Below are 24,845 nucleotides of genomic sequence, written 5' to 3'. Positions count from 1 at the left end.
AGGTTCTAGAACGCCGGATACGCTCAATCGTTTTCCAATAACAACTTTGTTGTTTTGGCGTTTCTTTCTCCAGGTGATACTGTTGATTAAATTTACTTTATTATTAACTTTGGGACCGACGTTGATAATATCTAACATAGCCAGAAGAAATCCAACGACGATTCGCCGGGGAAGCGTCTTGTTTGCGTCACTGCAATTATAGGCGAGGGCCTGCAGCTGGAGAGGGTTTATGAAATGAGTTATTGAAGAATTCATAGGATAGAATAGAAGTCTTTATTTGTCATGCAGATGAACACACACATATGTGAGATGGGCGACACACAGGAACACACACACACACACACACACACATTGGGTCGCCGATGAAATGCCTCTCTGTGCTTGACTCATCCATGATGATCGACGTGTTGATTTCTCCATCGTGTTCCTTCTCTGTGGCGTGTTAGTGATCAGTATTGTCAGTCAGTATTGTAAGTTAGTATTGTCAGTATTGTCAGTCAGTATTGTGAGTATTATCCAGTCAGTATTGTCAGTATTATCAGTCAGTATTGTCAGTATTATTAGTCAGTATTGTCAGTATTGTCAGTCAGTATTGTCAGTATTGTCAGTCAATATTATCAGTCAGTATTGTCAGTCAGTATTGTCAGCATCATTAGTCAGTATTGTCAGTCAGTATTGTCAGTATTGTCAGTCAATATTGTCAGTATTATCAGTTAGTATTGTCAGCATCATTAGTCAGTATTGTCAGTATTGTCAGCATCATTAGTCAGTATTGTCAGCATCATTAGTCAGTATTGTCAGCATCATTAGTCAGTATTGTCAGTATTGTCAGTATTATCAGTTAGTATTGTCAGCATCATTAGTCAGTATTGTCAGCATCATTAGTCAGTATTGTCAGTATTGTCAGTATTATCAGTTAGTATTGTCAGCATCATTAGTCAGTATTGTCAGCATCATTAGTCAGTATTGTCAGCATCATTAGTCAGTATTGTCAGTATTGTCAGTCAGTATTGTCAGTATTGTTAGTATTGTCAGCATTGTAGACTTCACTACTACAGACTACTGTAGACTTCAGTATATTTTTACTGTATTTATTTACTGTATATTTTATTCAATTGTTATTCTATTTTATTCTATTCTTATCCTAGGTCATATGATTTGTTTTGTTATTCTTATTTGTGACCTGTTCTGTCTAAATGTTTAAATGTTGAGCGATTTGCAGTGTCAAATTTCCCTTGGGATAATAAAAGTATTTCTATTCTATTCTATTCTATTGTGAGTCAGTATTGTGAGTCAGTATTGTGAGTCAGTATTGTGAGTCAGTATTGTGAGTCAGTATTGTGAGTCAGTATTGTGAGTCAGTATTGTGAGTCAGTATTGTGAGTCAGTATTGTTAGTATTGTCAGTATTGTCAGTGCACCAGTCTCACCCTCCCACGGCTGTTAATGAGAAGGAGAGCAGCAGGACTGTAGCCCCCACCCCCACCCTGTCCGCCCCCCAGCCCGCCCCCCCCCCAGCCCACCCCTGCCCTCCCGCCCCCGCCCCCCAGGAACCTCAGCCAGACACCAGCATTGATCCACCCTCCACCCCCGTGTGTAGCTCCATGTCTTAGGTCATCAGCAGTAAGCTCATCATACCTCACTCTCTCTGGAGGACCAACTGAGACGAAGAGGATGCTAGCTTGTGTGTGTGTGCGTGTGCGTGTGCGTGTGTGTGTGTGTGTGTGTGTGTGTGTGTGTGTGTGTGTGTGTATGCAAGGGGAAATGTCATGCTATGTACAGTATTCGTATGTGTGCATGTGTGTGGGGTGTGTGTATGTGCATACAGTGCATATGTGTGTGTATTGTGTGTACACACAGGGAAATGTCATGGTATGTATTTGTATGTATGTGTGCATGTGTATAAGGGGGGGGGGGGGGTGCACAAGGGGACATGGCATGGCAAATTCTTGTTACTGACTCCATTTTATTCTTTTCATTGATTGGCTAATGTAAGTTCCTCTCTTCATCAATTGGCTAACGTTAGTTTCTTTAGTTTCTCTCTTCATCAATTGGCTAGACAGACAGACAAAACTGACAGACAGACAGACAGACAGACAGACAGACAGACAGACAGACAGACAGACAGACAGACAGACAGACAGACAGACAGACAGACAGACAGACAGACAGACAGACAGACAAAACTGACAGACAGACAGACAGACAGACAGACAGACAGACAGACAGACAGACAGACAGACAGACAGACAGACAGACAGACAGACAGACAGACAGACAGACAGACAGACAGACAGACAGACAGACAGACAGACAGACAGACAACAGACAGACAGCGAGTTTGCAGAGAGGTTAATTAAAACACAGAAGTTAAAACACAGAAACAGCTATGAAGTTAGACAATTGGTATTTATAGATTTATAGAACAGAGCACATCAAATCCTCATATATCTGCACCGTATCATATTTTCCTTTTATCATCCCAGATTGACAAAAAATTCTCCTTTTGGCAAGCAACATTGTTGTTGTTTGAGTTGAAAGAAACAGTTCTTTTTTTATGTGAGAGCATTTCATCCTGTTCCCAAAAGTGCTACTGGAATAAAATCACTTCCTTAAAAGTGAATGTGAAAAACCTTTTTTTATTAGATTTTTTTGATGATGAATTTACACAGTATAAAAGTGAAATAAGCCTGTAATTCACACACTGAACAATCAATCAATTCCTATGTGCTTTCTGAGCTACACGTACAGACACAGATACACAAACATACTGTACACGCACGCACGCGTGCCACACACACACACACACACACACACACACACACACACACACACACACACACACACACACACACACACACACACAGGCCGCAGCACATATTAATAAACATTTGGGTGGGATAACAGATGCCTAACGTGGTCATTCTTTGATTCCTTTGTAGTGCTTTGTGTGTATTCAGCCTCCTACCATCATTTTACACAGTGTGAAAGTGACTCTACAGTGTGAGTATACACAGCATGTACACACAGCATGTACTCTACACACATAATCACAGTATTCAAACAATAGCCTGGAGGACAACGACTAAAGTTAAAGTGATCCCTTTCTCACAAGGTTCTAATGCAAGACACAAAGTGGGCGGGTTCTGTTCATTCTTGCATCTTTAAAAATCAGCGGCTCTCTGTGGATGACAAAGCTAATAAACGTTAGCCTTTTGCCAGTTGCATAACAGTTACCAGTAGGCCTAATGGACCAGGGATCACGTGGTTGACCCTTAAAGGCTAATACAGACAATGTGGATGATGATACAGTCCAACATGTTTTATAACCATAATCCTGTTTTGATGTTTTGGCACAGATATGTCAGGATACAGTATGTCTTGATGTCTTCCTGGTTAAAGGTTACGCGAGGAAAGTTAGTGGTCAGGTTAAAGGGACACTTCACCAAAAACAATGCTGTTTGGTGATAGGCAAGTGCTTAGACCTTAACAGTGGTCAGAGTGAACAACACAACAGTGGTCAGAGTGAACAACACAACAGTGGTTAGAGTGAACAACACAACACAACAGTGGTTACAGGACAACACAACACAACAGTGGTTACAGGACAACACAACACAACAGTGTTTAGAGTGAACAACACAATAGTGGTTACAGGACAACACAACAGTGGTTACAGGACAACACAACAGTGGTTACAGGACAACACAATAGTGGTTACAGGACAACACAACACAATAGTGGTTACAGGACAACACAACAGTGGTTACAGGACAACACAACAGTGGTTACAGGACAACACAACAGTGGTTACAGGACAGGACAACACAACAGTGGTTACAGGACAACACAATAGTGGTTACAGGACAACACAATAGTTAGAGTGAACAACACAACAGTGGTTACAGGACAACACAACAGTGGTTACAGGACAACACAACAGTCAGAGTGAACAACACAGCGGTGGTCAGAGTGAACAACACAGCGGTGGTCAGCGTGAACAACACAGCGGTGGTTACAGTGAACAACACAGCGGTGGTCAGAGTGAACAACACAACAGTGGTCAGAGTGAACAACACAACAGTGGTCAGAGTGAACAACACAGCGGTGGTCAGCGTGAACAACACAGCGGTGGTTACAGTGAACAACACAGCGGTGGTCAGAGTGAACAACACAGTGGTGGTCAGAGTGAACAACACAACAGTGGTCAGAGTGAACAACACAACAGTGGTCAGAGTGAACAACACAACAGTGGTCAGCGTGAACAACACAGCGGTGGTTACAGTGAACAACACAGCGGTGGTCAGAGTGAACAACACAGTGGTGGTCAGAGTGAACAACACAACAGTGGTCAGAGTGAACAACACAACAGTGGTCAGAGTGAACAACACAACAGTGGTCAGAGTGAACAACACAACAGTGGTCAGAGTGAACAACACAGCGGTGGTCAGAGTGAACAACACAACAGTGGTCAGAGTGAACAACACAACAGTGGTCAGAGTGAACAACACAACAGTGGTCAGAGTGAACAACACAGCGGTGGTTACAGTGAACAACACAGCGGTGGTTACAGTGAACAACACAACGGTGGTCAGAGTGAACAACACAGCGGTGGTTACAGTGAACAACACAGCGGTGGTTACAGTGAACAACACAGCGGTGGTTACAGTGAACAACACAGCGGTGGTTACAGTGGGGTGCTGTTGCATCTCTCCAGTCCCTTCAGTCTGAAAACAGGCGCAGCCGGCTGGCTCTCATCCAGCCACGTGAGGACCGGGTTGTCGTACGCCAGCTCCTCCTTCCTCTGGCCCGCCTCCGTCCCGGGGTCCGCGGAGATCGTCTCCTTGGGGACGGTCCCCTCTCCTCTTCCTCCTCCTCCTCCTCCCCCTCCTCCCGCCTCCACGCGCCCGGTGCCGCAGCAGACGGTCGCCTTGGTGATGACGCGGTCGAGGGGCTTGAAGGAGCGCATCCACGGGGGCAGGAAGTCCCAGCTCTGGAGGCCGGCGGGCAGGTGGCGGGGACTGTGGGTCTGCATCACGTTCACCAGGGTGATGAAGAGGCACACGCCCAGGATGGGGGCTCCGACGCCCACCATGACCTGCCAGCCGGCCAGCGACAGGCCCAGGACCAGGGAGGGGAGGAGCAGGAAGCACAGGAGGAGGTAGAGCACGGCGAACCAGCGGTACTTGGCGGTGCGCTCGCCCAGCACGCGGGCCATTCTGATGGGGAGACGCATGGCGGGCAGCGGGTACCACAGGAGGATGCCGAAGATGTTGAAGAAGAAGTGACACAAGGCGATCTAGGGGGTAAAGAGACACGACAGGATGTTAGTGAAACTAACGTTAGCCAATAGATGAAGAGAAACTAACGTTAGCCAATAGATGAAGAGAAACTAACGTTAGCCAATAGATGAAGAGAAACTAACGTTAGCCAATAGATAAAGAGAGAAACTAACGTTAGCCAATAGATGAAGAGAGAAACTGAGGTTAGTCAATAGATAAAGAGAGAAACTAATGTTAGCCAATAGATGAAGAGAAACTAACATTATTCAATAGATGAAGAGAGAAACTAATGTTAGCCAATAGATGAAGAGAGAAATTAAAGTTAGCCAACAGATGAAGAGAGAAATTAAAGTTAGCCAATAGATGAAGAGAATAAAATAGAGTGAGTAAAAATAATAACATGAATGCGCTTTTATCCGGTCTGTATCTGGGGGTGGCATTCCCGGCGTGAGTGGCACGCAGGCTGTTTGTGTTTTCCTTCGATCATGACAAGCTTCATCGTGTCTCGGATGGGGATGTGATGGGGATTGGTGTGTGGGGTGTTTGGGGGACTGGCTTTTCCAGGGGGGTTCACATGCCTTCGAGGAACACTGTACTTATTGTACTTATTTTATGCCTATTCTTATGTCTGCACGTTCTACGTTGCACTACTTTTATTGTCTTTTACACCTATTCTTATGTCTGCACTTTATCCATTGTTTTTATTCTGTCAACTGTATACAAATTGTATGCATATGTTAATTTAAATGCTATTAGCTGTGGAGCACTTTGGGCTGCAGTGCATGTGTGAAAGGTGCTATATAGATAGAGTTATTATTATTATATTGTAAAAAGATCTATGCATTGAAATGTCACCTCAATCCTATATATTTTTTTGGTAGACAGGCGACACAGCAAGGACAATGAGGAAATAACATGACTTCTACTGGTGTATCATTTGTAATATAAATTAATGTATCAATACATTCATTGATCAATAACCTACAGTACGTATTATTACCATGCTATTTATGTTAATTATTAATTAACTAAGTTAGTTATTAATTTATATGTGCCGCAGCCTACATTAACGAATTTGTCTATTTATCGATCAATCATGACATTGCATTACTGCTGATCAGCACGTAATCAGGTTAACTGGTGAAAACAGCAGTGGTCTGTAGATACTAGGGCTGTCCCCGACTAAGGATTTGTATAGTCGACTTGTAGTCGCCAAAATTAGCCGTTAGTCGACTATTAGTCGACTATGAAAAAAAATATAAATGAAAAAAATAAAGTATAATATTTATTTATTTATTATTATTATTATTGTTTTTTTTTAATCATTCCATTTGGGCTTTGGGGGTGCTTAATGTCTGAAGGAGTCGACGGAAGGCTTCTTGTTCTCTGCGAAAGCATGCAATTGGTCCACATGTTGATATTTGTCTAGTCTAGTGTGTTCATTAAATGGGTGAAATCCTCTTTCAGTGCCTCTGTGCCTGTTTTCATAGGCAGTTAGCCTCTGGTATGCGTGCCATTAGCGTTAGCCACGCTTCTAGGCATCTTTTCTTTTGGAAAGAATGATAAAAAAAAATAAGTATAATAATTTTTTCTTTTTTTTCATTCGACTAAGAGGTTGGCAGTCGACTACGGCTCCTTTCGATCGATTAGTCGACTATTCGACTAATAGGGGTCAGCCCTAGTAGATGCTATATCTATATCTGTACATATATATATATATATATTCTACTCTTACTAGTATGACTACCATACTGTCTTTACACCTGTATCACTGTACATAATTATACTACAACTACAACACATGTACATACATCTGATTAGCTCTACACTCAGTAGTACTAATTTGTATATTTTACCCAGTTTAATCACCTTGTATTTGGTTTGTAAAAACATTGTATATTGATGTTGCACTTTACTGCTACATTTGCACCCCGGTACTATAGACGACCGCTCTACACCCCTATATCTCCGTATTATTCAATATCCATTATATACCAAGATTAAAATCCTCGCCTTTCATTCTCCAATCTTCTCTCCACTGTACACTGTGAATAACTGTAACCTGAGTGCCATGCAGTTCACCTGTATGGCAGCAGCCAGCTTGTCCCCGGGGCTGGCCAGGGCTGCCAGCAGGGCTGTGGTGGTGGTGCCAATGTTGGATCCCAAAGTCAGAGGATAGGCTCTCTCCAGACTGATCACTCCAATACCTGCAGGCAAAACAACAACAACAACAACAACAACAACATTGTAGGATAAAGAGCTCTTTCTATCAGGGCCACTCATGTCCGGATTAACCGCGAGGACAACCGCCGCCCAGGGGCACCGAGACATTGCTGTCTTTCAGAGGCCGCACCGCACTCCATTTACATTTTATTTGTTTTGGTTTGATGTGTGGTTTGAATTTGAGCCGGGCTGACGGGAGGGGATACTATCGCCAGGCCACAGCTGGAGCAGCTGTCCTGCATGGTCTCTGTTTTATCACACCTTAGAGCCTGATCCCTTATACCCAATTAAATCCAACACGCACATCACAGCAAAACAAAGAAATGTCAATGAAACGCAGTACCGAGAGCTCTTTTGGCCTAGGGGTCGCTGTTTGACGGTATTACAGATTCTACCTTTAATGTTATGAGCTTGTATATATCGTGCTTATATGTGAAGGATTTGAGTATCAATCAACTTGTTTCAATCCACCTGGACTTCTTTTAAGAAATATCTTGAGACAGGCTATGATAAATTAGACAGGTCACATTGACAGGTACAAATAATTTAGCTTGTTTTGAGAAATTCCAGGCCCCATTTGTATTGAATTTTTTTTTTAAATTATGTCCCTCCATTGGCAGAGCTCACACCACCGCGTATACACACACACGCACGCACGCACGCGCACACACGCACACACACACGCACACACACACACACACACACACACACACACACACACACACACACACACACACACACACACACACACACACACACACACACACACACACACACACACACACACACACACACACACACACACACACACACACACACACACACACACACACACACACACACACACGCTGCAGGATTAAATAACTTGAGTGGGTGTTTTCCAGTGCAAAGGCTTTAAATGGATAATACAGAAATCGAATAACCAACATTCCAGACATATTATTATGATCTACAAAAGAGCGGCTAGAGAATTAATCAGAGAGGGACGTAGCCTTCTGTGACTCTTTCCCCTTCAGTGAAACGTTGGCGCCTTGCCACAGAGCAGCCGGCTCGTCACAGGACGGGTAGGCTTGCCATCCTGTACCTTGCGGTGTGGTCGCCTGTCTTGTTTTTTCCTGTCCGACACACACTTGCTTGCCGGTAGGGCTGTACCGAATGTAATTTTTTTTTTTTACATTCAACGCTTCTATTTACGTTTTCGAATGAAGCTTTGAATGTCTGTCGTCATATTTTATGACATTATCATAAACAAAATTTAAATTAAAATAAATAAATAAAGTAAATCCTCAAACAAAATCCTCAATTTGAATAAAGTGATTCATCTGATTAAATGACATTTTTATTAAATCAACTTTCTTTAATGTTTATAACTCGTCAGTTTCGTCAACATAAATAATCCAATAAGGGCACGGTTGGTACGAAAGTGATGGTGACGTCTTGATGGAGCGCCGAGCGCCAAGCGGATGCAGATAGGTTACATCATTTATGATAAATGTTTTATTAAAATTGTTATGACGAGTCATATACTATAATAGTATAATACTATAATATTAGTGTAGCCTAATCTTTATCTGCAACTGTGAAGAAAACCCCCATTGGGTTAAACAGAATGAATAGACACATACAAAAATAAATATATATTTTTTAATAAATACATAAATAAATTCGAATGTTGATTTAGAATTCGATTGTCAACGTTATGAATGAAGCTTCGAAGCTTTGAACTATTCGGTACAGCCCTACTTGACGCCGTACATTTCACATCTCACTGGACTGGAGACACGACAACACAACACCGCGGAGGAGGATGAGACTATGCTGTACAAATGTGCCTATTATATTTTTGTTATTATTTAGTTGCAGTGCCATGTTTTGGTCACTAAGTGGCGCTCCGTTTTTTGTACTTGATGTAGCAACAGGTTTAATTTGATTTAACTTGAGCCAGTGGCTCACTTCACTTCCTGTCCACCTGTCTGGTAACGTTCTCCAGTAACGACGTGGCTGTGAATCTATTCGTTGTACAGTGAATGAATATAGAGCCGTGTGACCAGGGCCCTATTTCCCGTACCTGGTTCAACTAAGTCGTTCAAAAGTCCCATTAGCCAGATTCAATTAACCCGATGTTTGAATCCAGGCTTTCCCTCTTCCTCGAACACTGATTCAGTCTCGTTAATTCGAACCAGACTTGATACTCAGGATAATTGCGAGCGGCCGCCTCGCAGACAAGTTAAATGCATAATCTATAGGCACATTCTAAGTCCCTCATTACCCCAATCAATCAGATTATATTTCTTTAAATGTGCCTGCTGGCAGTAGGCTTAATGGAATGAATAATCGAATGAGATCTTGCTAGGGAAAATAATTAGTTCAACTCTTTCAGAATAAGTAGATAAAAACAAGCCCAATAAGTATCTAATTGATACAAATTAATAGATACGTATGAGGATATCTGTACTGTATGTGCTTAGGTATATAAATACATGGTTCCCAAGGTTTTCAAGGCGCGACCCCCAAAAATTATGTTTCAGAGAGGCTTGGAGGCTATACAGTTTCACTATTTAACCTTTGGTTTATACCAGTGACACCAGTCGTGTTCATCACCTTCTTGTTCATCATCAGATAACAGTGCTTGAACAGATAAATGCATTTTCTCAAATTCATTCATCAAAACGTCAAAGGCTTGCAATTGCTCATTCATTTTCTCAAGTCACGTCCACGTCATCAAATCCGTCAAACAGCGCATCTCCTCTGACATTTTAATCCCAGTTACAATATCACAATAACGTGTGAGTGACAGTGATACAATTCAACAATCCACAGATTCAGATTCGTCGTAATTCACATCCACAATCCACGCATAAAGACGCTTCAATTTATGCTTGAATGAAACACAATCCGGGTGCTCCGTTAAGCAAATACATCCAAACGCCCGATTTCATTATAAATATCCCCGCGGGATTCACATTTGCAATGCTCCGTTATTAAAAGAACCACATAGTGTGTGTCACGACTCGCAAGCCCTGTATCCGTATAACTATGACGTGCATTATTTAGGACAAAGTAAATCCATAGGCTGAATATGATTTATTATCAGCATTTTAGGTCCATTATTTTACATTTTAAAAGCCCCCTCTAGAAAAACGAAGCACAAAAACATAATTCAGAATGGTATAATGGGATCTGTGAGGAGAGCTGGCATTTCTTTGCGAGGGCATGGCCAGTTTATTGAGCTAACTGAACTAAACCCTGCGCTGGACCAGGTTCAAACTTTCTGATCTGTTGCCATAGTGATTTAGACAATCGCATGTCGGGGAACCGAAAGGTCTAGCTTAAGTCAAGTTATCCTGAAAATTATCCGGCTAACTCAGTTAGCCAGGTACGAGGAACAGGGCCCAGGCATCGTATGGTCATAGGCGTAACCATATGCTTTGATAATAAATGGGTGTGCCCTAAATCCCAAAAGCGACAACGTCTGATTAGCTACTTGCTAAGCCAAGCTATCCTGGTGCGGTTATTTCATGCTGACAATTTGACGTCACACACAGGGGAGGAAACTAACTTTTTGGCTTACCAGCCAACTGGCGGGTATCTGATTTTTTTTACCAGCCAAATAGATTTTTTACCAGACAAAAAAAATCGCTAATTGTGATAATTACTTCTTTGTACGTCTTCGTCTAAATTGATTTTCAATCATAGTAAATTAATCACACTGTCTCTACTCTTCAAAATATTACATCATTAAATCACATATTAACATGAAAGAGGGAACTATTCTGGACTGGGTTGGGCTGAACTGGGCAGTGAAAGATGCTGGGTTGGGCTGGTCTAGGTTATACTGAATGATGAATTGAAAATGGGGGACCCTGATGTAAACAAGACGAAAGTCTTTCTCTGGTCTGCATCCCCTTAACAATTGCATGTATTGAGCCGTACTGTACTGTACCCATTCTGCAATCTGTTAAATAAAGTTTTCATTCATCACAGCTCAACTACTAGGAATGTGTGTCTGACTCTTAAGTGCAGGAAATATTCATCAGAAAGGGGGGACATGATGGAGGGAATGGAAAGAGCAGGTTTGACAGGAGCAGGGTTGAAGGGATTGATTGATTGAAAAGTTTATTAACAGATTGCAGAATGGGTACAGTACAGTTCAATACATACAATTGTTAAGGGGATGCAGACCAGAGAAAGACTTTCGTCTTGTTTACATCAGGGTCCCCCATTTTCAATTCATCATAACATATTGGAGTGTGGAGGAAGTGGACAAGGCATTAAGCAAACAGGACTGAAATGGGGGACCCTGATGTAAACAAGACTAAAGTCCTTCTCTGGTCTGCATCCCCTTAACAATTGTGTGTATTGAGCTGTACTGTATTGTACCCATTCTGCAATCTGTTAATAAAGTTTTCAATCAATCAATCAATACTGGGTTGGGCAGTGAAAGAACCAAGCATTTCACTGTAATGTAATAGCTAAATAAAACAACTTGAACTTGACTTGTTACATTTGCACTCTGGTTGTATGCCAAATGTATTCTGGTTGTACTGTACTTGTGCTGTAAGATGACAATACATTGGAACCGAATCGACAACGCTAGGGGTTCAGCAGGTGTGTTCTGAATGCCAAGTATGACAACATCACCGTTGTGAAGGGCATATGGGCGAGTGGTGATATGCTGGGAAACCCGGTAATAATAAAATGTCACTCGGCTGCATTTAAGCAAAGCCGCTCAGTATAGTCGTCCACTATGTTGAATGCGCGTTATGGTAGCTTGTTACATGCTAGGTAGCTAGCCGGCTAATGCCTGTTGACTTGTCATTCTCATCCGACTCGAAGGAGACGCGTCGCGTGCTGTTGTTCGCCCCCATGTCAGACCGCACCGATATCCGAAAGCGACGACTCTACATGCAATTATTTTCATCCACTCATGTGTTTTTGTAAGTTTGTCTACGTTGTCAAGCCGGCTGCCGGTGGCAGGAGTTTGTAGGTCTGCGCGCAGTGATCTGTCCACTTCCCCTAGATGGGCGGCATCTTCTAGAAAACGAGTGTTCATTGGAGGAGCTTAGAGCGCATCTGTACAACGATGATGTTCATTGGTTATGGTCTGATTATTATGTGGCGCAAATGGGAGGAATCAAGGGGGGAGTCAGAGTTCGGTTTGTGTCAGTGAGCGAATCAGCAGATTGCAGAATGATTTTTTTGTTTTGTTTTGTAATTACTAGTACTCGCCAGACTGGCGAGTGCTCTTCATGAATTACTCGCCAAACGTAAAAAATACTCGCAATTGGCGAGTAAAGTGGCCTAATTTCCTCCCCTGGTCACACAGCACAGACACGTTACAAATTCTTCGTGGGCATTTGGTTTTGGATTAACCGTAGTTTTGTAAAAATGTTGAGAGTGGAAACGGTCTGGCTCCTCGAGCAAAGCTGTGTCTGTACGTCTCCGTTCATCTCCTTCAAGGTGGACAGGAGCACTTGGATTGGTCCCCGGGTGCGGCCCAACGGCGCAACTCATGTCTGTGTGCATGTCCCTACTGTATGTGTCGTCCATTGCATGTGTGTGTTCCTATGTGTCGCCCATCGCATGTGTGTGTTCCTATGTGTCAGCCATCTCATGTGTGTGTTCCTATGTGTCGGCCATCGCATGTGTGTGTTCGCTGCATGACTACGTTGCAATGTGTGCTATGAATAAAGACTTCTTCAAGTCCAGTTTAAAAATCCAGCAATTGCATATTTACATTTACATTTAGTCATTTAGCTGACACTTTTATCCAAAGCAACTTACAAGTTCTGTACAACAAGTCAGCAGGAAGGGTAGGGGAGACCGGGGCACAGTGGATCAGAAATCTTATATTTCAGCATTTTTCCTGGCTTGATGACAGCATGGTTCTGGTCTATTGTGGAATTGATAGCAGAATATGTTCTCTATAAAACATGTCTATCATATCCTGCCAACTGCCAAATATGAGATGCTGAGATGGGGTTGAATGTAAAAATATATTTGAACCACTTTGCCCCAGTAATGGGGTACAGTTGATCACTACCTGGGGCACTGTGAATCAGTCCAGATATTATACATAATTTTTTCACAAACAGCATCTTGTGTGTGAACGAAGCAAAACTTTCATGTACAAATAAGACATGTCAACAATAGACATATCAACCAGACAAACAGTTGAAAATACTGAAACAATATGAAATGTTTTGCTATGCTAGTAGCCTATGTAAAACCCAGCGTAGTGCTAGGAACTTTCGCACACGCATCTGACACATCCTGTACATTTGGGAAAATGATTGTGAATGATACATCATGGTCTCTGACTTCACAAGTCTGTCCAGGTTTACTGATGTACAAAGGACCCCTCCTGGCTACATTCCTATCTGTGAACAAGATAATCACGGCAACACCTAACATTGTATTATTTTCATGGTTATAATGAATAAAATGCATCGCAAACTAAACACACAACATTGCTTCAACATATTATTCAATATTGAAAACCCTCAGTTGCAGATGCTGAATTGTTTTACAATACCTAGTGCAGCATATTTGAATACAAGGAGAAATTGACTGGAAATATCATATGGCGTGCAACACGTGCTGTGCACCATGTTGAATGGTGTTGGGCAGCTTTGCTACAACATCTTCAAACAAAACTTCTGATATGTCTTCGATATTTGGGAAAATGAACGTGAATGACTTTGGTTTCTCACGTCGCATAAACTTCACTTCAAATGTGGTTTCATCAGCATCCACAATGCGGCTTTGGACCTGCCCTACATACATTGCATTGGTTTTCTTTGTTGTAAACTTTGTCAACACAAAATCTGTTGCATTCAGAGCATTGCAATCCGGCAATTCTAAGTCCTCTAGTTGGCCATCATCAAGGTCATCATAATCTGATGCGTCATCACAAAGTCTTCTCGCATCAGCATCCGCGTCAGAGTTTGACGTGTCTTCCTCCATATCATCATCGAATTGCAGCTTCCGCTCCTTCTTTTGAGCTACTTTTGGCTTTTTAGACTGTTGACTGCCTTGTTTATTCTTCTTCCTTTTGCTCTGCTCGTTGGCTGCCCTGATTTGTTCTTTGATTGAAGTGTCTGTCAGAACAAGGGTTTTTCCCTTATTTTTTCCACCTTTGTTTTTGCATGGTGGTGCCTTTGGAAAAGGGCTGATTTATTCTGGTGTGATGATAGGCCTACTCAATTCTGTTGAAGTTGAACCAACTGCTTCGAGTGCCTTTGAAGATGTTGCGGTGTCATCTGGGGCTTCATGTGAAATTTCTGGTGCAGGTCGATGAAGTTCTTTGGCTGGTTGTGGAGGTTCTGGATCTGGGCCTGAAAGCTCTGGTGCTCTCTGTGGAGACTGTTCAGCTGGATGAGGTGGTTCTGTGGCTGTGTCTGAAAGCTCTGGTGCTCTCTGTGGAGGCTGTTCAGCTGGATGAGGTGGTTCTGGCGCTGTGTCTGAAAGCTCTGGTGCTCTCTGTGGAGGCTGTTCAGCTGGATGAGGTGGTTCTGTGGCTGTGTCTGAAAGCTCTGGTGCTCTCTGTGGAGGCTGTTCAGCTGGATGAGGTGGTTCTGTGGCTGTGCCTGAAAGCTCTGGTGCTCTCTGTGGAGGCTGTTCAGCTGGATGAGGTGGTTCTGTGGCTGTGTCTGAAAGCTCTGGTGCTCTCTGTTGAGGCTGTTCAGCTGGATGAGGTGGTTCGGTGGCTGTGCCTGAAAGCTCTGGTGCTCTCTGTGGAGGCTGTTCAGCTGGATGAGGTGGTTCTGTGGCTGTGTCTGAACGCTCTGGTGCTCTCTGTGGAGACTGTTCAGCTGGATGAGGTGGTTCTGGGACTGCAGCGAATGGCTCTGCAGATTCCACTGCATCAGGTTGATCTGTTACATGAGGAACTGAGGAAATCATCATCGCTGAAGATATTGGGGTTGAATGGATAGATGCCAGATACTCGAAAACCGGATGTGATATTCTTTGGAGTGAAGGCTAACGGGTAAGCATTGCCCACTATCTGAGCGATATCATGGATTGTGATAGGTTGACCGGGGTGGTTGAGCATGAAAGCATTTGCTGCCTGGTTGAAGAATGCCTTGAAGGGTCCGTACATAGATCGATGATCCAATGGTTGCATTTTGTGGCTGCAGTGTGGTGGCAGAGTTAGCATAACCACACCGTTGTCCTTGGCAAGATCAATGGTTTCAATCGATAGATGGGTGTCATGGTTATCCAGTATTAGCAAAACTGGACGCTCCTTGGAACACTTGGTTGACTGGATGAAGTGTCGCATGAATGCTGTGAAGTTCTCAGTAGTCATCCATCCTGTATCCTGGTGGAGCATCATGGATCATTGCATCATTGAAATGCACTCGGGGGAATACCATAAATGTAGCAACGGAATTTCCAGCAGCATTTATTGTACCAAGCATTGTTACCAAAGTACCTCGCTCTCCTGAGGTAATCTTCCCAACTTGCTTCTCATTTTTTCAGGCGATCACTTTTGTGTTGCCAACTTTCTGGACGGTCATGCATCCAGTTTCATCTGTATTGTATATGTCATTTGGGCCGAACTTATGTCTCTTCATAATCTTCTCCAAGTTGTCAAAGAAATCGTTCACATTATTTTTGTTAAAACTTGTTGCCCATGATAAACTGGTAGCCTCAGGACGACGTAGCGAAAGGTTCGGGAAGCGCTTCATGTACCCTGAAAACCAATCTTCGCCAGCCAAACAAGTTGTACTCCAGGATTCATATGCCAGCACACAAACTTGTTTTCGCGTCAGTCCATACTGAATTGTTGATGCTTTGATCAGATAATCCTGCAGAAGTGTCTCTTCGGCATGCGTCAAAACATGGCGTCAATTGTACATTGGTGAGTATGCCATTGAATCTTTGCTTTCAGCATCTCGTGCTTTTTCCACGTATCTACGTAGAGTTGAGTTTTTTAGTTTTATATCGTCTGTTTTACAAACATTGCGAATACTTTGTCCCGTGTCAAGGACTTTCTTGACGGCCTCTTTCATTTTTTCATTGTCGGTATTCCCAATTTTTCTGGAGTCCAGTTTTCTGTTGCGTACCATTTTTCTGAAACCAGATAAAGCATGCAATAGTATGGCACAGATATATATATATATATATATATATATATATATATATATATATATATATATATATATATATATATATATATATATATATATATATATATATATATATATATATATATATATATATATATATATATATAGTTATATTTGGAATCAAAAATAGTTAAATTGAGGAGTTAATATTGCCGTTAGTCAACAAACAAAGCGACCTCCTTTTACCGGGGCACAGTGAATCACTTGAAAAATGTATCCACTGTGACCCGATTCACTGTGCCCTGCATGCACTATGTGCAATCATGTGAAATTTTTTCATTCATGGCCATTAGCAGCAGAGAGGACACATGCTCATAAAACTTCATTAAATATCCCTCAAATTACCAACATGTGCTTGGTTTCTTATTCCTGGATGATCTATACTAAATCACAAAAACAAAAGAAACCAGAACTTTTACATTTGATGGTACAAAACGGGGATTACCTTTCAATTCTTCACAAAAGTGTGTTGCCTGGACATTAAGCACATTTTCAGATATGGATTAACCAGAGGCACACACTGATGACATCATCAAGGCATTCCTGTGTACAAGTTTCTATAAATAGCCACTGATTCACTGTGCCCCTTGATCCACTGTGCCCCGGTCTCCCCCTCTGGCAGCTAAGGGTAAGTAACAACATGGTGCATGGGGACCTGCCCTGGGTCAAGCTAATCAGATATTGGATCAGCCACACCTGCCCTGGGTCAAGCTAATCAGATGTGGGATCAACCACACCTGCCCTGGGTCAAGCTAATAATCAGATCTGGGAGCAGATGTGGCTGCACACCTGTTGCACATTGAGGTAATCAGTATTCAGCACAGGTTAAAGGAACACACCTTTTGGGGAAATGTACCATGTGGAGAAATACACATTTTAAATGAGACATTTTCGTTTTCTAAGCGATACATACTCTGAAGATTTTTTTGCCGAACCACTGCTGCCTGGGCGCAGTGATTTCATGCATCATAATACACGTTATACACAGGTCACAACATGTTTACATGAATGTTTTGGAGTTGTATTTGGAGTGTATTTTGTGACTGTTGGGAACTAGGCTAGCTGAACTAACCTACTGCCAGTGAATGACGCTAAGCTAGCCTAACGGTGCCCGTCTTCCTACTCCTACTGCATGCACAGAGAAGAAAAGGGTATGCATCTGCTTGTCTAACTCCGGGGTAGATAAGATAAGATAAGATATTCCTTTATTGATCCCCTTGGGGAAATTCAGGCATTATAGCAGCATGGGGGAGGGGGGAGGGGAGATACAGGTAGTAAAAAAGCAGTGTAAACAATATAACAAATCAATATACTTAACATAACATAATTAACTCGGGACATGAGCATAACAAGGTGCGAGATGAGGGTATGTATGCCTTCTCAGTTATATTTGCCCTACAATAAATAGTTACAGTATATAATCTAATCCAATAATCTAAATCTAATCTATTATAGTCTGAAAAAAACGAAATGCTAAATATATGCAATATGTAATCTAATAATCCAATAATCTGAATCTAATCTAATATATAATCTAAAAATGCTAAATGCTAAAATGCTAAATGCTAAATATATGATCTGATGAAGTATACAGTGTTCACATAAAGTGTGGTATGCTTAAGGTATATTGTCCTTTTAGGTTCCTAGTAGGTGGATGTCTGGCAGCAGTCCCTGCCCACTGTTGTGTGGAGCCTGATGGCCGCTGGTATGAAGGACTGGCCGAGGCGTTAGTTGAGTGTTGGGGGGCGGGGGGGTATGAGTCTGTGACTGAACGTGCTTCTCATCTTGACTAGCTCGTCATGGCAAATAAGCGAATTTCCCAGAAAGTTGGCGTGTTCCTTTAAATCAGCCATCCTCACACACACACTGAGGAGAGCCTTTTTTGTGGCAACATCATGTCTGCTCCAGGCGTGTTACATCTTGCCACTCTCTTTAATAAATCGGTTTGTCTTCACCAGCATCTCTACCTGTGCCTCTGCGTCAGAGAGCCCTGTAAAAAGCCACTTAGTGTGGCAGGGTCGACTGCTACAAACATGTGAGTGAACCGTTAAGGTGGTTGTGTTCTCTCACTCCCCATGGGCTACACTCCTTCCCCCGGAGATGGACCGTTGCATAGTGAGAAGGCAAAGTGTGGACATTGGAAATAACTAGGGCTGTCAGTTTATCGTGTTAATTAGATTAATTAATTACACCGCAAATTATCGCGTTATGAAAATTAACTAAAAATGTATTACATTTCTTTTTTAATTAAAAAAAAAAAAAAAATCTCATTAATTCCATAAGAACGTAGAATAACCATTTACAGGGCGGTCAGGTGGCGTAACGGAGATTGCGTTCGTCACCAACCCCGGAGCGGCTGGATTCGCCTGTTCAAGTCCAGCTCACAGCTCCGGGGGTTGTCACCAGCTTGGCTGGCCGTTCACACTAATACAATTGGCAGTATTAGAGGGTGGGAGAAGCTGGCGGGGTGGGTCCGGGTCGTTGTAAACAGCGACTCCTACAGTTCGGTCGGGGCGCCTGCTAAGCGCGGATAGGATCTAAGTGGGATAGTGTGATCCTTCCACACGCTACGCCCTCTCAGTGAGAATCCGCGCTGCCAGGTGAAAAGAAGCGGTTGATTGGCTGGACGTGTGTCGGAGGAAGCACGTGGTAGCCTCCACTCTCCCAGACCGACTGTGGGGGGTAAGTGCGCAGCGACCAGGAAGTGGATTGGGAATTGGCATAACGACTAACATTGGGATGGGAGAAAATCGGAGGAAAAAGGAGGGGGAAAAAGATAAAAAAAATAAAAAAATTAAATAACCATTTACAAACTTTTCTTTAAAATGGCCCATTTGCATGTTCTTGGTATCTGATTTTAGGGACATCTATGGATCTCAGGAATGTATTCCCAGTGTCAGAAATACTGTGTCTGGCTTGAGTAAATTGTAATGAACCAAAGGAGAATATCAATTCAATTCTTCTTCTTTTTTTTGACTGTGAATAACACCATGCTAAAATTTACCAGACCTGAAAAATCTAAGTAAATTAATAAAGGGAAGATGATTAAACAGAATGTTTTGTAGATACAGTACTGAATTCTGCCATCCGGACACATGCAATTTGAAATATGATTATAGAATATAAAATATCAGGCCTAAAATGGTTATGCGATTAAAATGCGATTAATTGGATTAATTAATTACAAATCCTGTAATTAATTAGATACATTTTTTAATCACCTGACAGCACTAGAAATAACATTACTTCACCTATAAATACAATACTGCTTGATACAATCTTGTTGTACTCAAGAGATTATTGTTGTGTAATCGTTTCTGTGCATAGCTCGCTGGATTGACCAACTTTCTTTTAACATGACTTTCAAAGCATTTCCTTGGAGATAACAAGATGACTTTAGATACTAAACTACAAACATTAAACTGTTCCGACAGCATAATATTGATGTAACTAATGAGATTTGTTGAAAACAAAATACAAATCTGAAATAAAATAAATATTTGTTTATGTTTTTGTGCATAGATCACTAGATTGATACATTTCTTAATATGAGTTTCACTAAACGTTTTCCACAATATGAGGTTGAGTGTAAGGTGTTGCCACAGACCTAGGCTGGACAAGATATGCCTCCTAAAGTGTCTAAACGGAAGTACAGGAAGTACAGGCTACAGGCGTTCCGGTTTCAACAAAACAATTATAGAAGCGTGTGAAGTGCACAATATTTCCTTGTCTAAGCCACTGCAACGGCTTTGCCTGAAGAATTTACTACATGATCGGGACGTTCTAGCTTGTTTGTCGACAGGATTCGGGAAAAGTTTGGTCCATTCGGAGGCAGCTTTCAGGGGAAGTACATACACCGGAAATTCTACCCAATAGACACTTTCGGCAGTAGTTCTTTACCAGGCTTTATCTCATGGAGATAAAAATTGGGAACGAGGTTACCACAGACCTTACCATAAACATGGGACAACGTTTTTGTGACAAGTTCCATTGACCAATCAACGGTCTGCAGTATCAAATTGCAGCACGGATAGTATGCATATAGTAGTACCTCCCCCAGAGCTGTGCCTAAAATCAGCACGGCGCTGTTCTGTGTCAGTCAGCTGGCAGTGGACAAAACAAAACAAAGCTGGAGCACTGATTCCGGCGCAAGACTGCAAGGTAGTGGAAAAGCGCCGTGTGTTTCAGTGCAGTTGAACGGTCAGGACTTAAAGAGAGAAGCTATGACAGGGAGGGCAAGACAGCAAGACAGCAAGTGTCTTCTCTGAACTTCTGGGAGATTACGTTGATACGCGCTTAAAATAAATCTCGATCAATCCACTTGACACAGTAGAGTAGAGAATTCTGGCGTGATGTGTCTATCACCGAGGGGTCAATACAGTCTTGGTTTCCGTGGTTACAGGGGTAGAGAAGCAATGTAGACAGCAGCAGGGAGACAGCAGGTCTGGAAGAACATTGCTCGAAGTCACAGTAAACAATCTGTAATGATAGTGGAAAAGCTCTGGTATGGTGTCCAGGCACGTTGGAAGTCCTACCCCCCTACGATGCTGCCGTACCCCCTATCAAGATTCAAGAGTTTTATTTGTCGCATACATACACGGGACATGTAGTGAAATGAAGGTGGCCATGCCCGCCTCGATGGTGCAAAAATACAAATAATAAAATAGAATAGACATGATAAAAAGTCATACGAATAAAATACAATGCTAAGCTTAAGAAATAAAGGCAATGAATACTATATACAATAATATACAAATATACAGTTGTGTTTTTACACAACTTTTTTGGAGTGTATTTGTGGGGTGTGTGAGAGAGTGCAAGTGAGGATGTGTGTGTGTGTGCGTGCGTGCGTGCGTGCGTGCGTGCGTGCGTGCGTGCGTGCGTGCGTGCGTGCGTGCGTGCGTGCGTGCGTGCGTGCGTGCGTGCGTGCGTGTGTGTGTGTGTGTGTGTGTGTGTGTGTGTGTGTGTGTGTGTGTGTGTGTGTGGGTGTGTGTGTGTGTGTGTGTGTGTTCATGTGTGCTTGTGTGTGGATATTGTCCTCTTCCCCTTACTGCACCTATTTTTTTCTTTTCCCACATAAATGTAATGAATGTAACTGGGTTGAATATGCATCTGGCATATATTAAATCCTTCTAAAACAAAACAAAATGTTTTATTTTGTTACAAATACTGCTCATTGGGTGGCTGGGTAGCGCAGTGGACTAAGCGCCTGCCTACCACCGCAGAGACACTGGGATCTAATCCGGCTGTCGTCCATACTAACACAATTGGCAGTGTTAGCGGGTGGGAAGCCGGTGGGGTATGTATCCTGGCCGTTGTAAACAGCGACTCCTACAGGTCGGTCGAGGCGCCTGCTCAGCAAGGAAGGGAACTGGGGGAGGTAGTGTGATCCTCCCAAGCGTTACACTCCCCCAGTGAGAGTCCTCGCTGTCGGGTGAAAAGAAGCGGTTGGTTGACTCCACATGTGTCGGAGGAAGCGTGTGGTATAGTCTTCACCCTCCCAGACTGACAGTAGGGGGTGAGTGCGCAACGACCAGGAAGGGAATTGGCATAACGACTAAATTGGGGGTTGGGAGAAAAATACGGAAAAAGGGGAGAAAATAAAAACTGCTCATTACAAAGCTGACTCGCTGACTTGAGGGATTTCAAAGTCTTTCCTCTAGACGTCATGATTATTTAACTTGGTGTGGTGGGTGCTAACGTTACATTTGAATTATGTGTTTGTTCCTATACAGCCTGGCGCCTATACAGCCTGAAAATACAAATAATTATTACCCTCGTGTCATCATCACATACCGCAATATACTGAGCACACATTAGGAACAAACACATAATTCAAATGTAACGTTAGCGCCCACCACATCAAGTACGTCTACACAACATATAAGAGTTGCAGGTCGGAAATGATGGAATAGATTTACCAACAAAAAAGGCGTTTAGCCTGCTCAGTCATACCTTAAAAGCGTGGGGCAGCACGAATAACTCTGCTAATGTATCGTGCTTCCATTCAACAGACGGCAACACACGTGAAGTCAAGTCTCACTTGCGTGATACTTCCTCTACATACTCTGTCAATACCTGGCCAGGGTACTCCTGGGTCCTAGTACCCCCCATGTTACACTATATGTTATGCACATGTATTTTAATGTGTTATTGTATGTTAATACAATTGCATTTATCTATAGTCCTAATTCTGTCACTGTTTGATGTCACAAAGAAGGACAGAGAAAGACTTTCGTCTTGTTTACATCAGGGTCCCCCATTTTCAATTCATCATAACATATATGACATACGCGACATACAGATAGACAGTACTGCTACATCTATACATTTATGACATATCAGATTTGCAAATACAGTACTGTTTGTGATACAAAAAGAGTCCAGAAAAGAGAGTATATACATTTGATGTAGAAACTGTACATTGGAGGGTAGGTGGGGGGGGCTGTACATTGGAGGTGGTTGGGTGGGTGGGGTGGGGGGGGGGACACTGTACAACTGTACAAGTAAAACTGTACATTGGAATATTGACAAAACCATACTTGGTCATTTACTGTACATTGGGTTGGGTTAGGACATTTACAGGGGCCAGTTTCGAATTGCAGTCTCCCGTAGGTGTTTTTTGAGTGTTTTTGAAAGTGGGTGATTCACATTCCTTTACAGCTTTGGGTAGGGCGTTCCACATTGATGTGGCATAATTGCGAAACGTGTTTAGTCCCTTGTTTGAGCCAAATCTGGGTTTAACATGATTTGTGGAGCTCCCTCTGGTGTTGTGATCGTGGTATTCACTGACCTTTGGGAAGTATTTTGACATGTACATGGTACCTTGGTCGTGTAGTGTATCTTGTAGACCAGGCCCATTGCAAGTTGCTGTACTCTGTCGTCTACTCTAAGCCATCCTAGGTTGTCAAAGTGGGCAGGGGTGAGGTGGGTTCTAGGAGTAAAGTCAAGCAGTAGTCTGACCAGTTTGTTTTGAGATGTTTGTAATTTTGTTTTTAGCGCCTTTGAGGTGCTTTGGTACCATGAGGTGCAAGCATAGTCGTAGTACCCTTGAATGAGTGCTCCTGCCAGAGTCTTCAGGGTATTCTTGTTTACCAGTGAGGAGATCCGGTACAAGAATCGAGTTCGTTGGTTGACTTTTTTTATTACATTGGATGCCATTTTGTCACAGGAAAGATTTGCCTCTAGGATGGAGCCCAGGTAGGTAATTTCTTCTTTCCTTGTGAATAGGCTTCACTTCAGATTAGGGCACACAATAGCATCTGCAAATGATTTATAGATGTTTTATGAATGTCTTAACAAATCATTTGTTAAACATGAAAAGGCAAGTCTGGTAATTGCTTCGTGTGTATTCATAATAGTCCACAAATAAATTATTAGACATTTGTTAATGATGAATAGGCTTCACTTTAGATTAGGGCACACAATAGCATCTGCAAATGATTTATAGATGTTTTATGAATGTCTTAACAAATCATTTGTTGAACATGAACAAATAAATGGAGGTACAGTATAGTCGTTTTTTCATATACATTTTTCAAAGCATCTACAAATGTGTTACTACTGTACACATTAAACAACATTATTTAATGATGAACAAATCAAGTACAAACAATGTTGATAATGAGTTATAAATAATATAGAACTAATTTGTAAATGTTATACAAATATAGTTATAAATGATCTAATAATAATATATGAATGTATATAAATGGTTTGTTCATGATTAGTTCATTATCTACAAATACCTTATAAAGGTCTTATAACTGTTATAACTGTATAACTGTTATTATAAAGTGTTACCCTATGTTTTCATATATATTTAGACGTGTAGCTCAAAGATGAGAAAGTGGGACTATGGCACAAAGCCTTGTCTCTGTTCCAGCGATGACATAAGTCTGAGGGCGTGAGATGTAACCAGGACATCTGAGGATGCTTATAGAGATGCATGTAATATATATATTTATTTGTCCATGTGTGTGTTTGTAAAACATGTCAAATAAACTAAGAATAAACCCATCCCATCGCTCCCCCCTCTCACATGTCGTGCTGTGCACCTGGCCAAAGCCCATGACTCATCCCCACATGTATGTGTTAGCTAGTGCCGTAGGCCCCCATTACACAACAACAGAGGCAGCTTTACACAATTAACAGGAAAGAAAATCCAAAAAGTTAGCCGATTTATCACCGTTTCTGGTAAGTAAACG

General features: G+C 42.2%; 1 protein-coding gene across 1 annotated transcript in view; it reads right to left on the bottom strand.

Annotated features, from left to right (window-relative positions):
* Nucleotides 1-4,686: 4,686 nt before the first annotated feature.
* Nucleotides 4,687-24,845, bottom strand: part of LOC311228269 (sodium-dependent phosphate transport protein 2A-like) — a gene marked incomplete at both ends in the record, with an annotated part of 74,807 nt that continues 54,648 nt past the window's right edge. Inside the window, 2 exons of the mRNA XM_084314177.1 lie at nucleotides 4,687-5,298; nucleotides 7,364-7,488. Of these exons, the coding sequence (XP_084170303.1) occupies nucleotides 4,687-5,298; nucleotides 7,364-7,488 (737 nt within the window). The remainder of the gene's footprint in view (nucleotides 5,299-7,363; nucleotides 7,489-24,845) is intronic.

Source organism: Notolepis coatsorum (genome assembly GCF_963971535.1).
Source record: "Notolepis coatsorum genome assembly, chromosome: 5".
Classification (NCBI taxonomy): Eukaryota; Metazoa; Chordata; class Actinopteri; order Aulopiformes; family Paralepididae; genus Notolepis; species Notolepis coatsorum.
The sequence above is the reverse complement of the archived record's forward strand: the minus strand, read 5'-3'. Positions and strand labels throughout refer to the sequence as shown.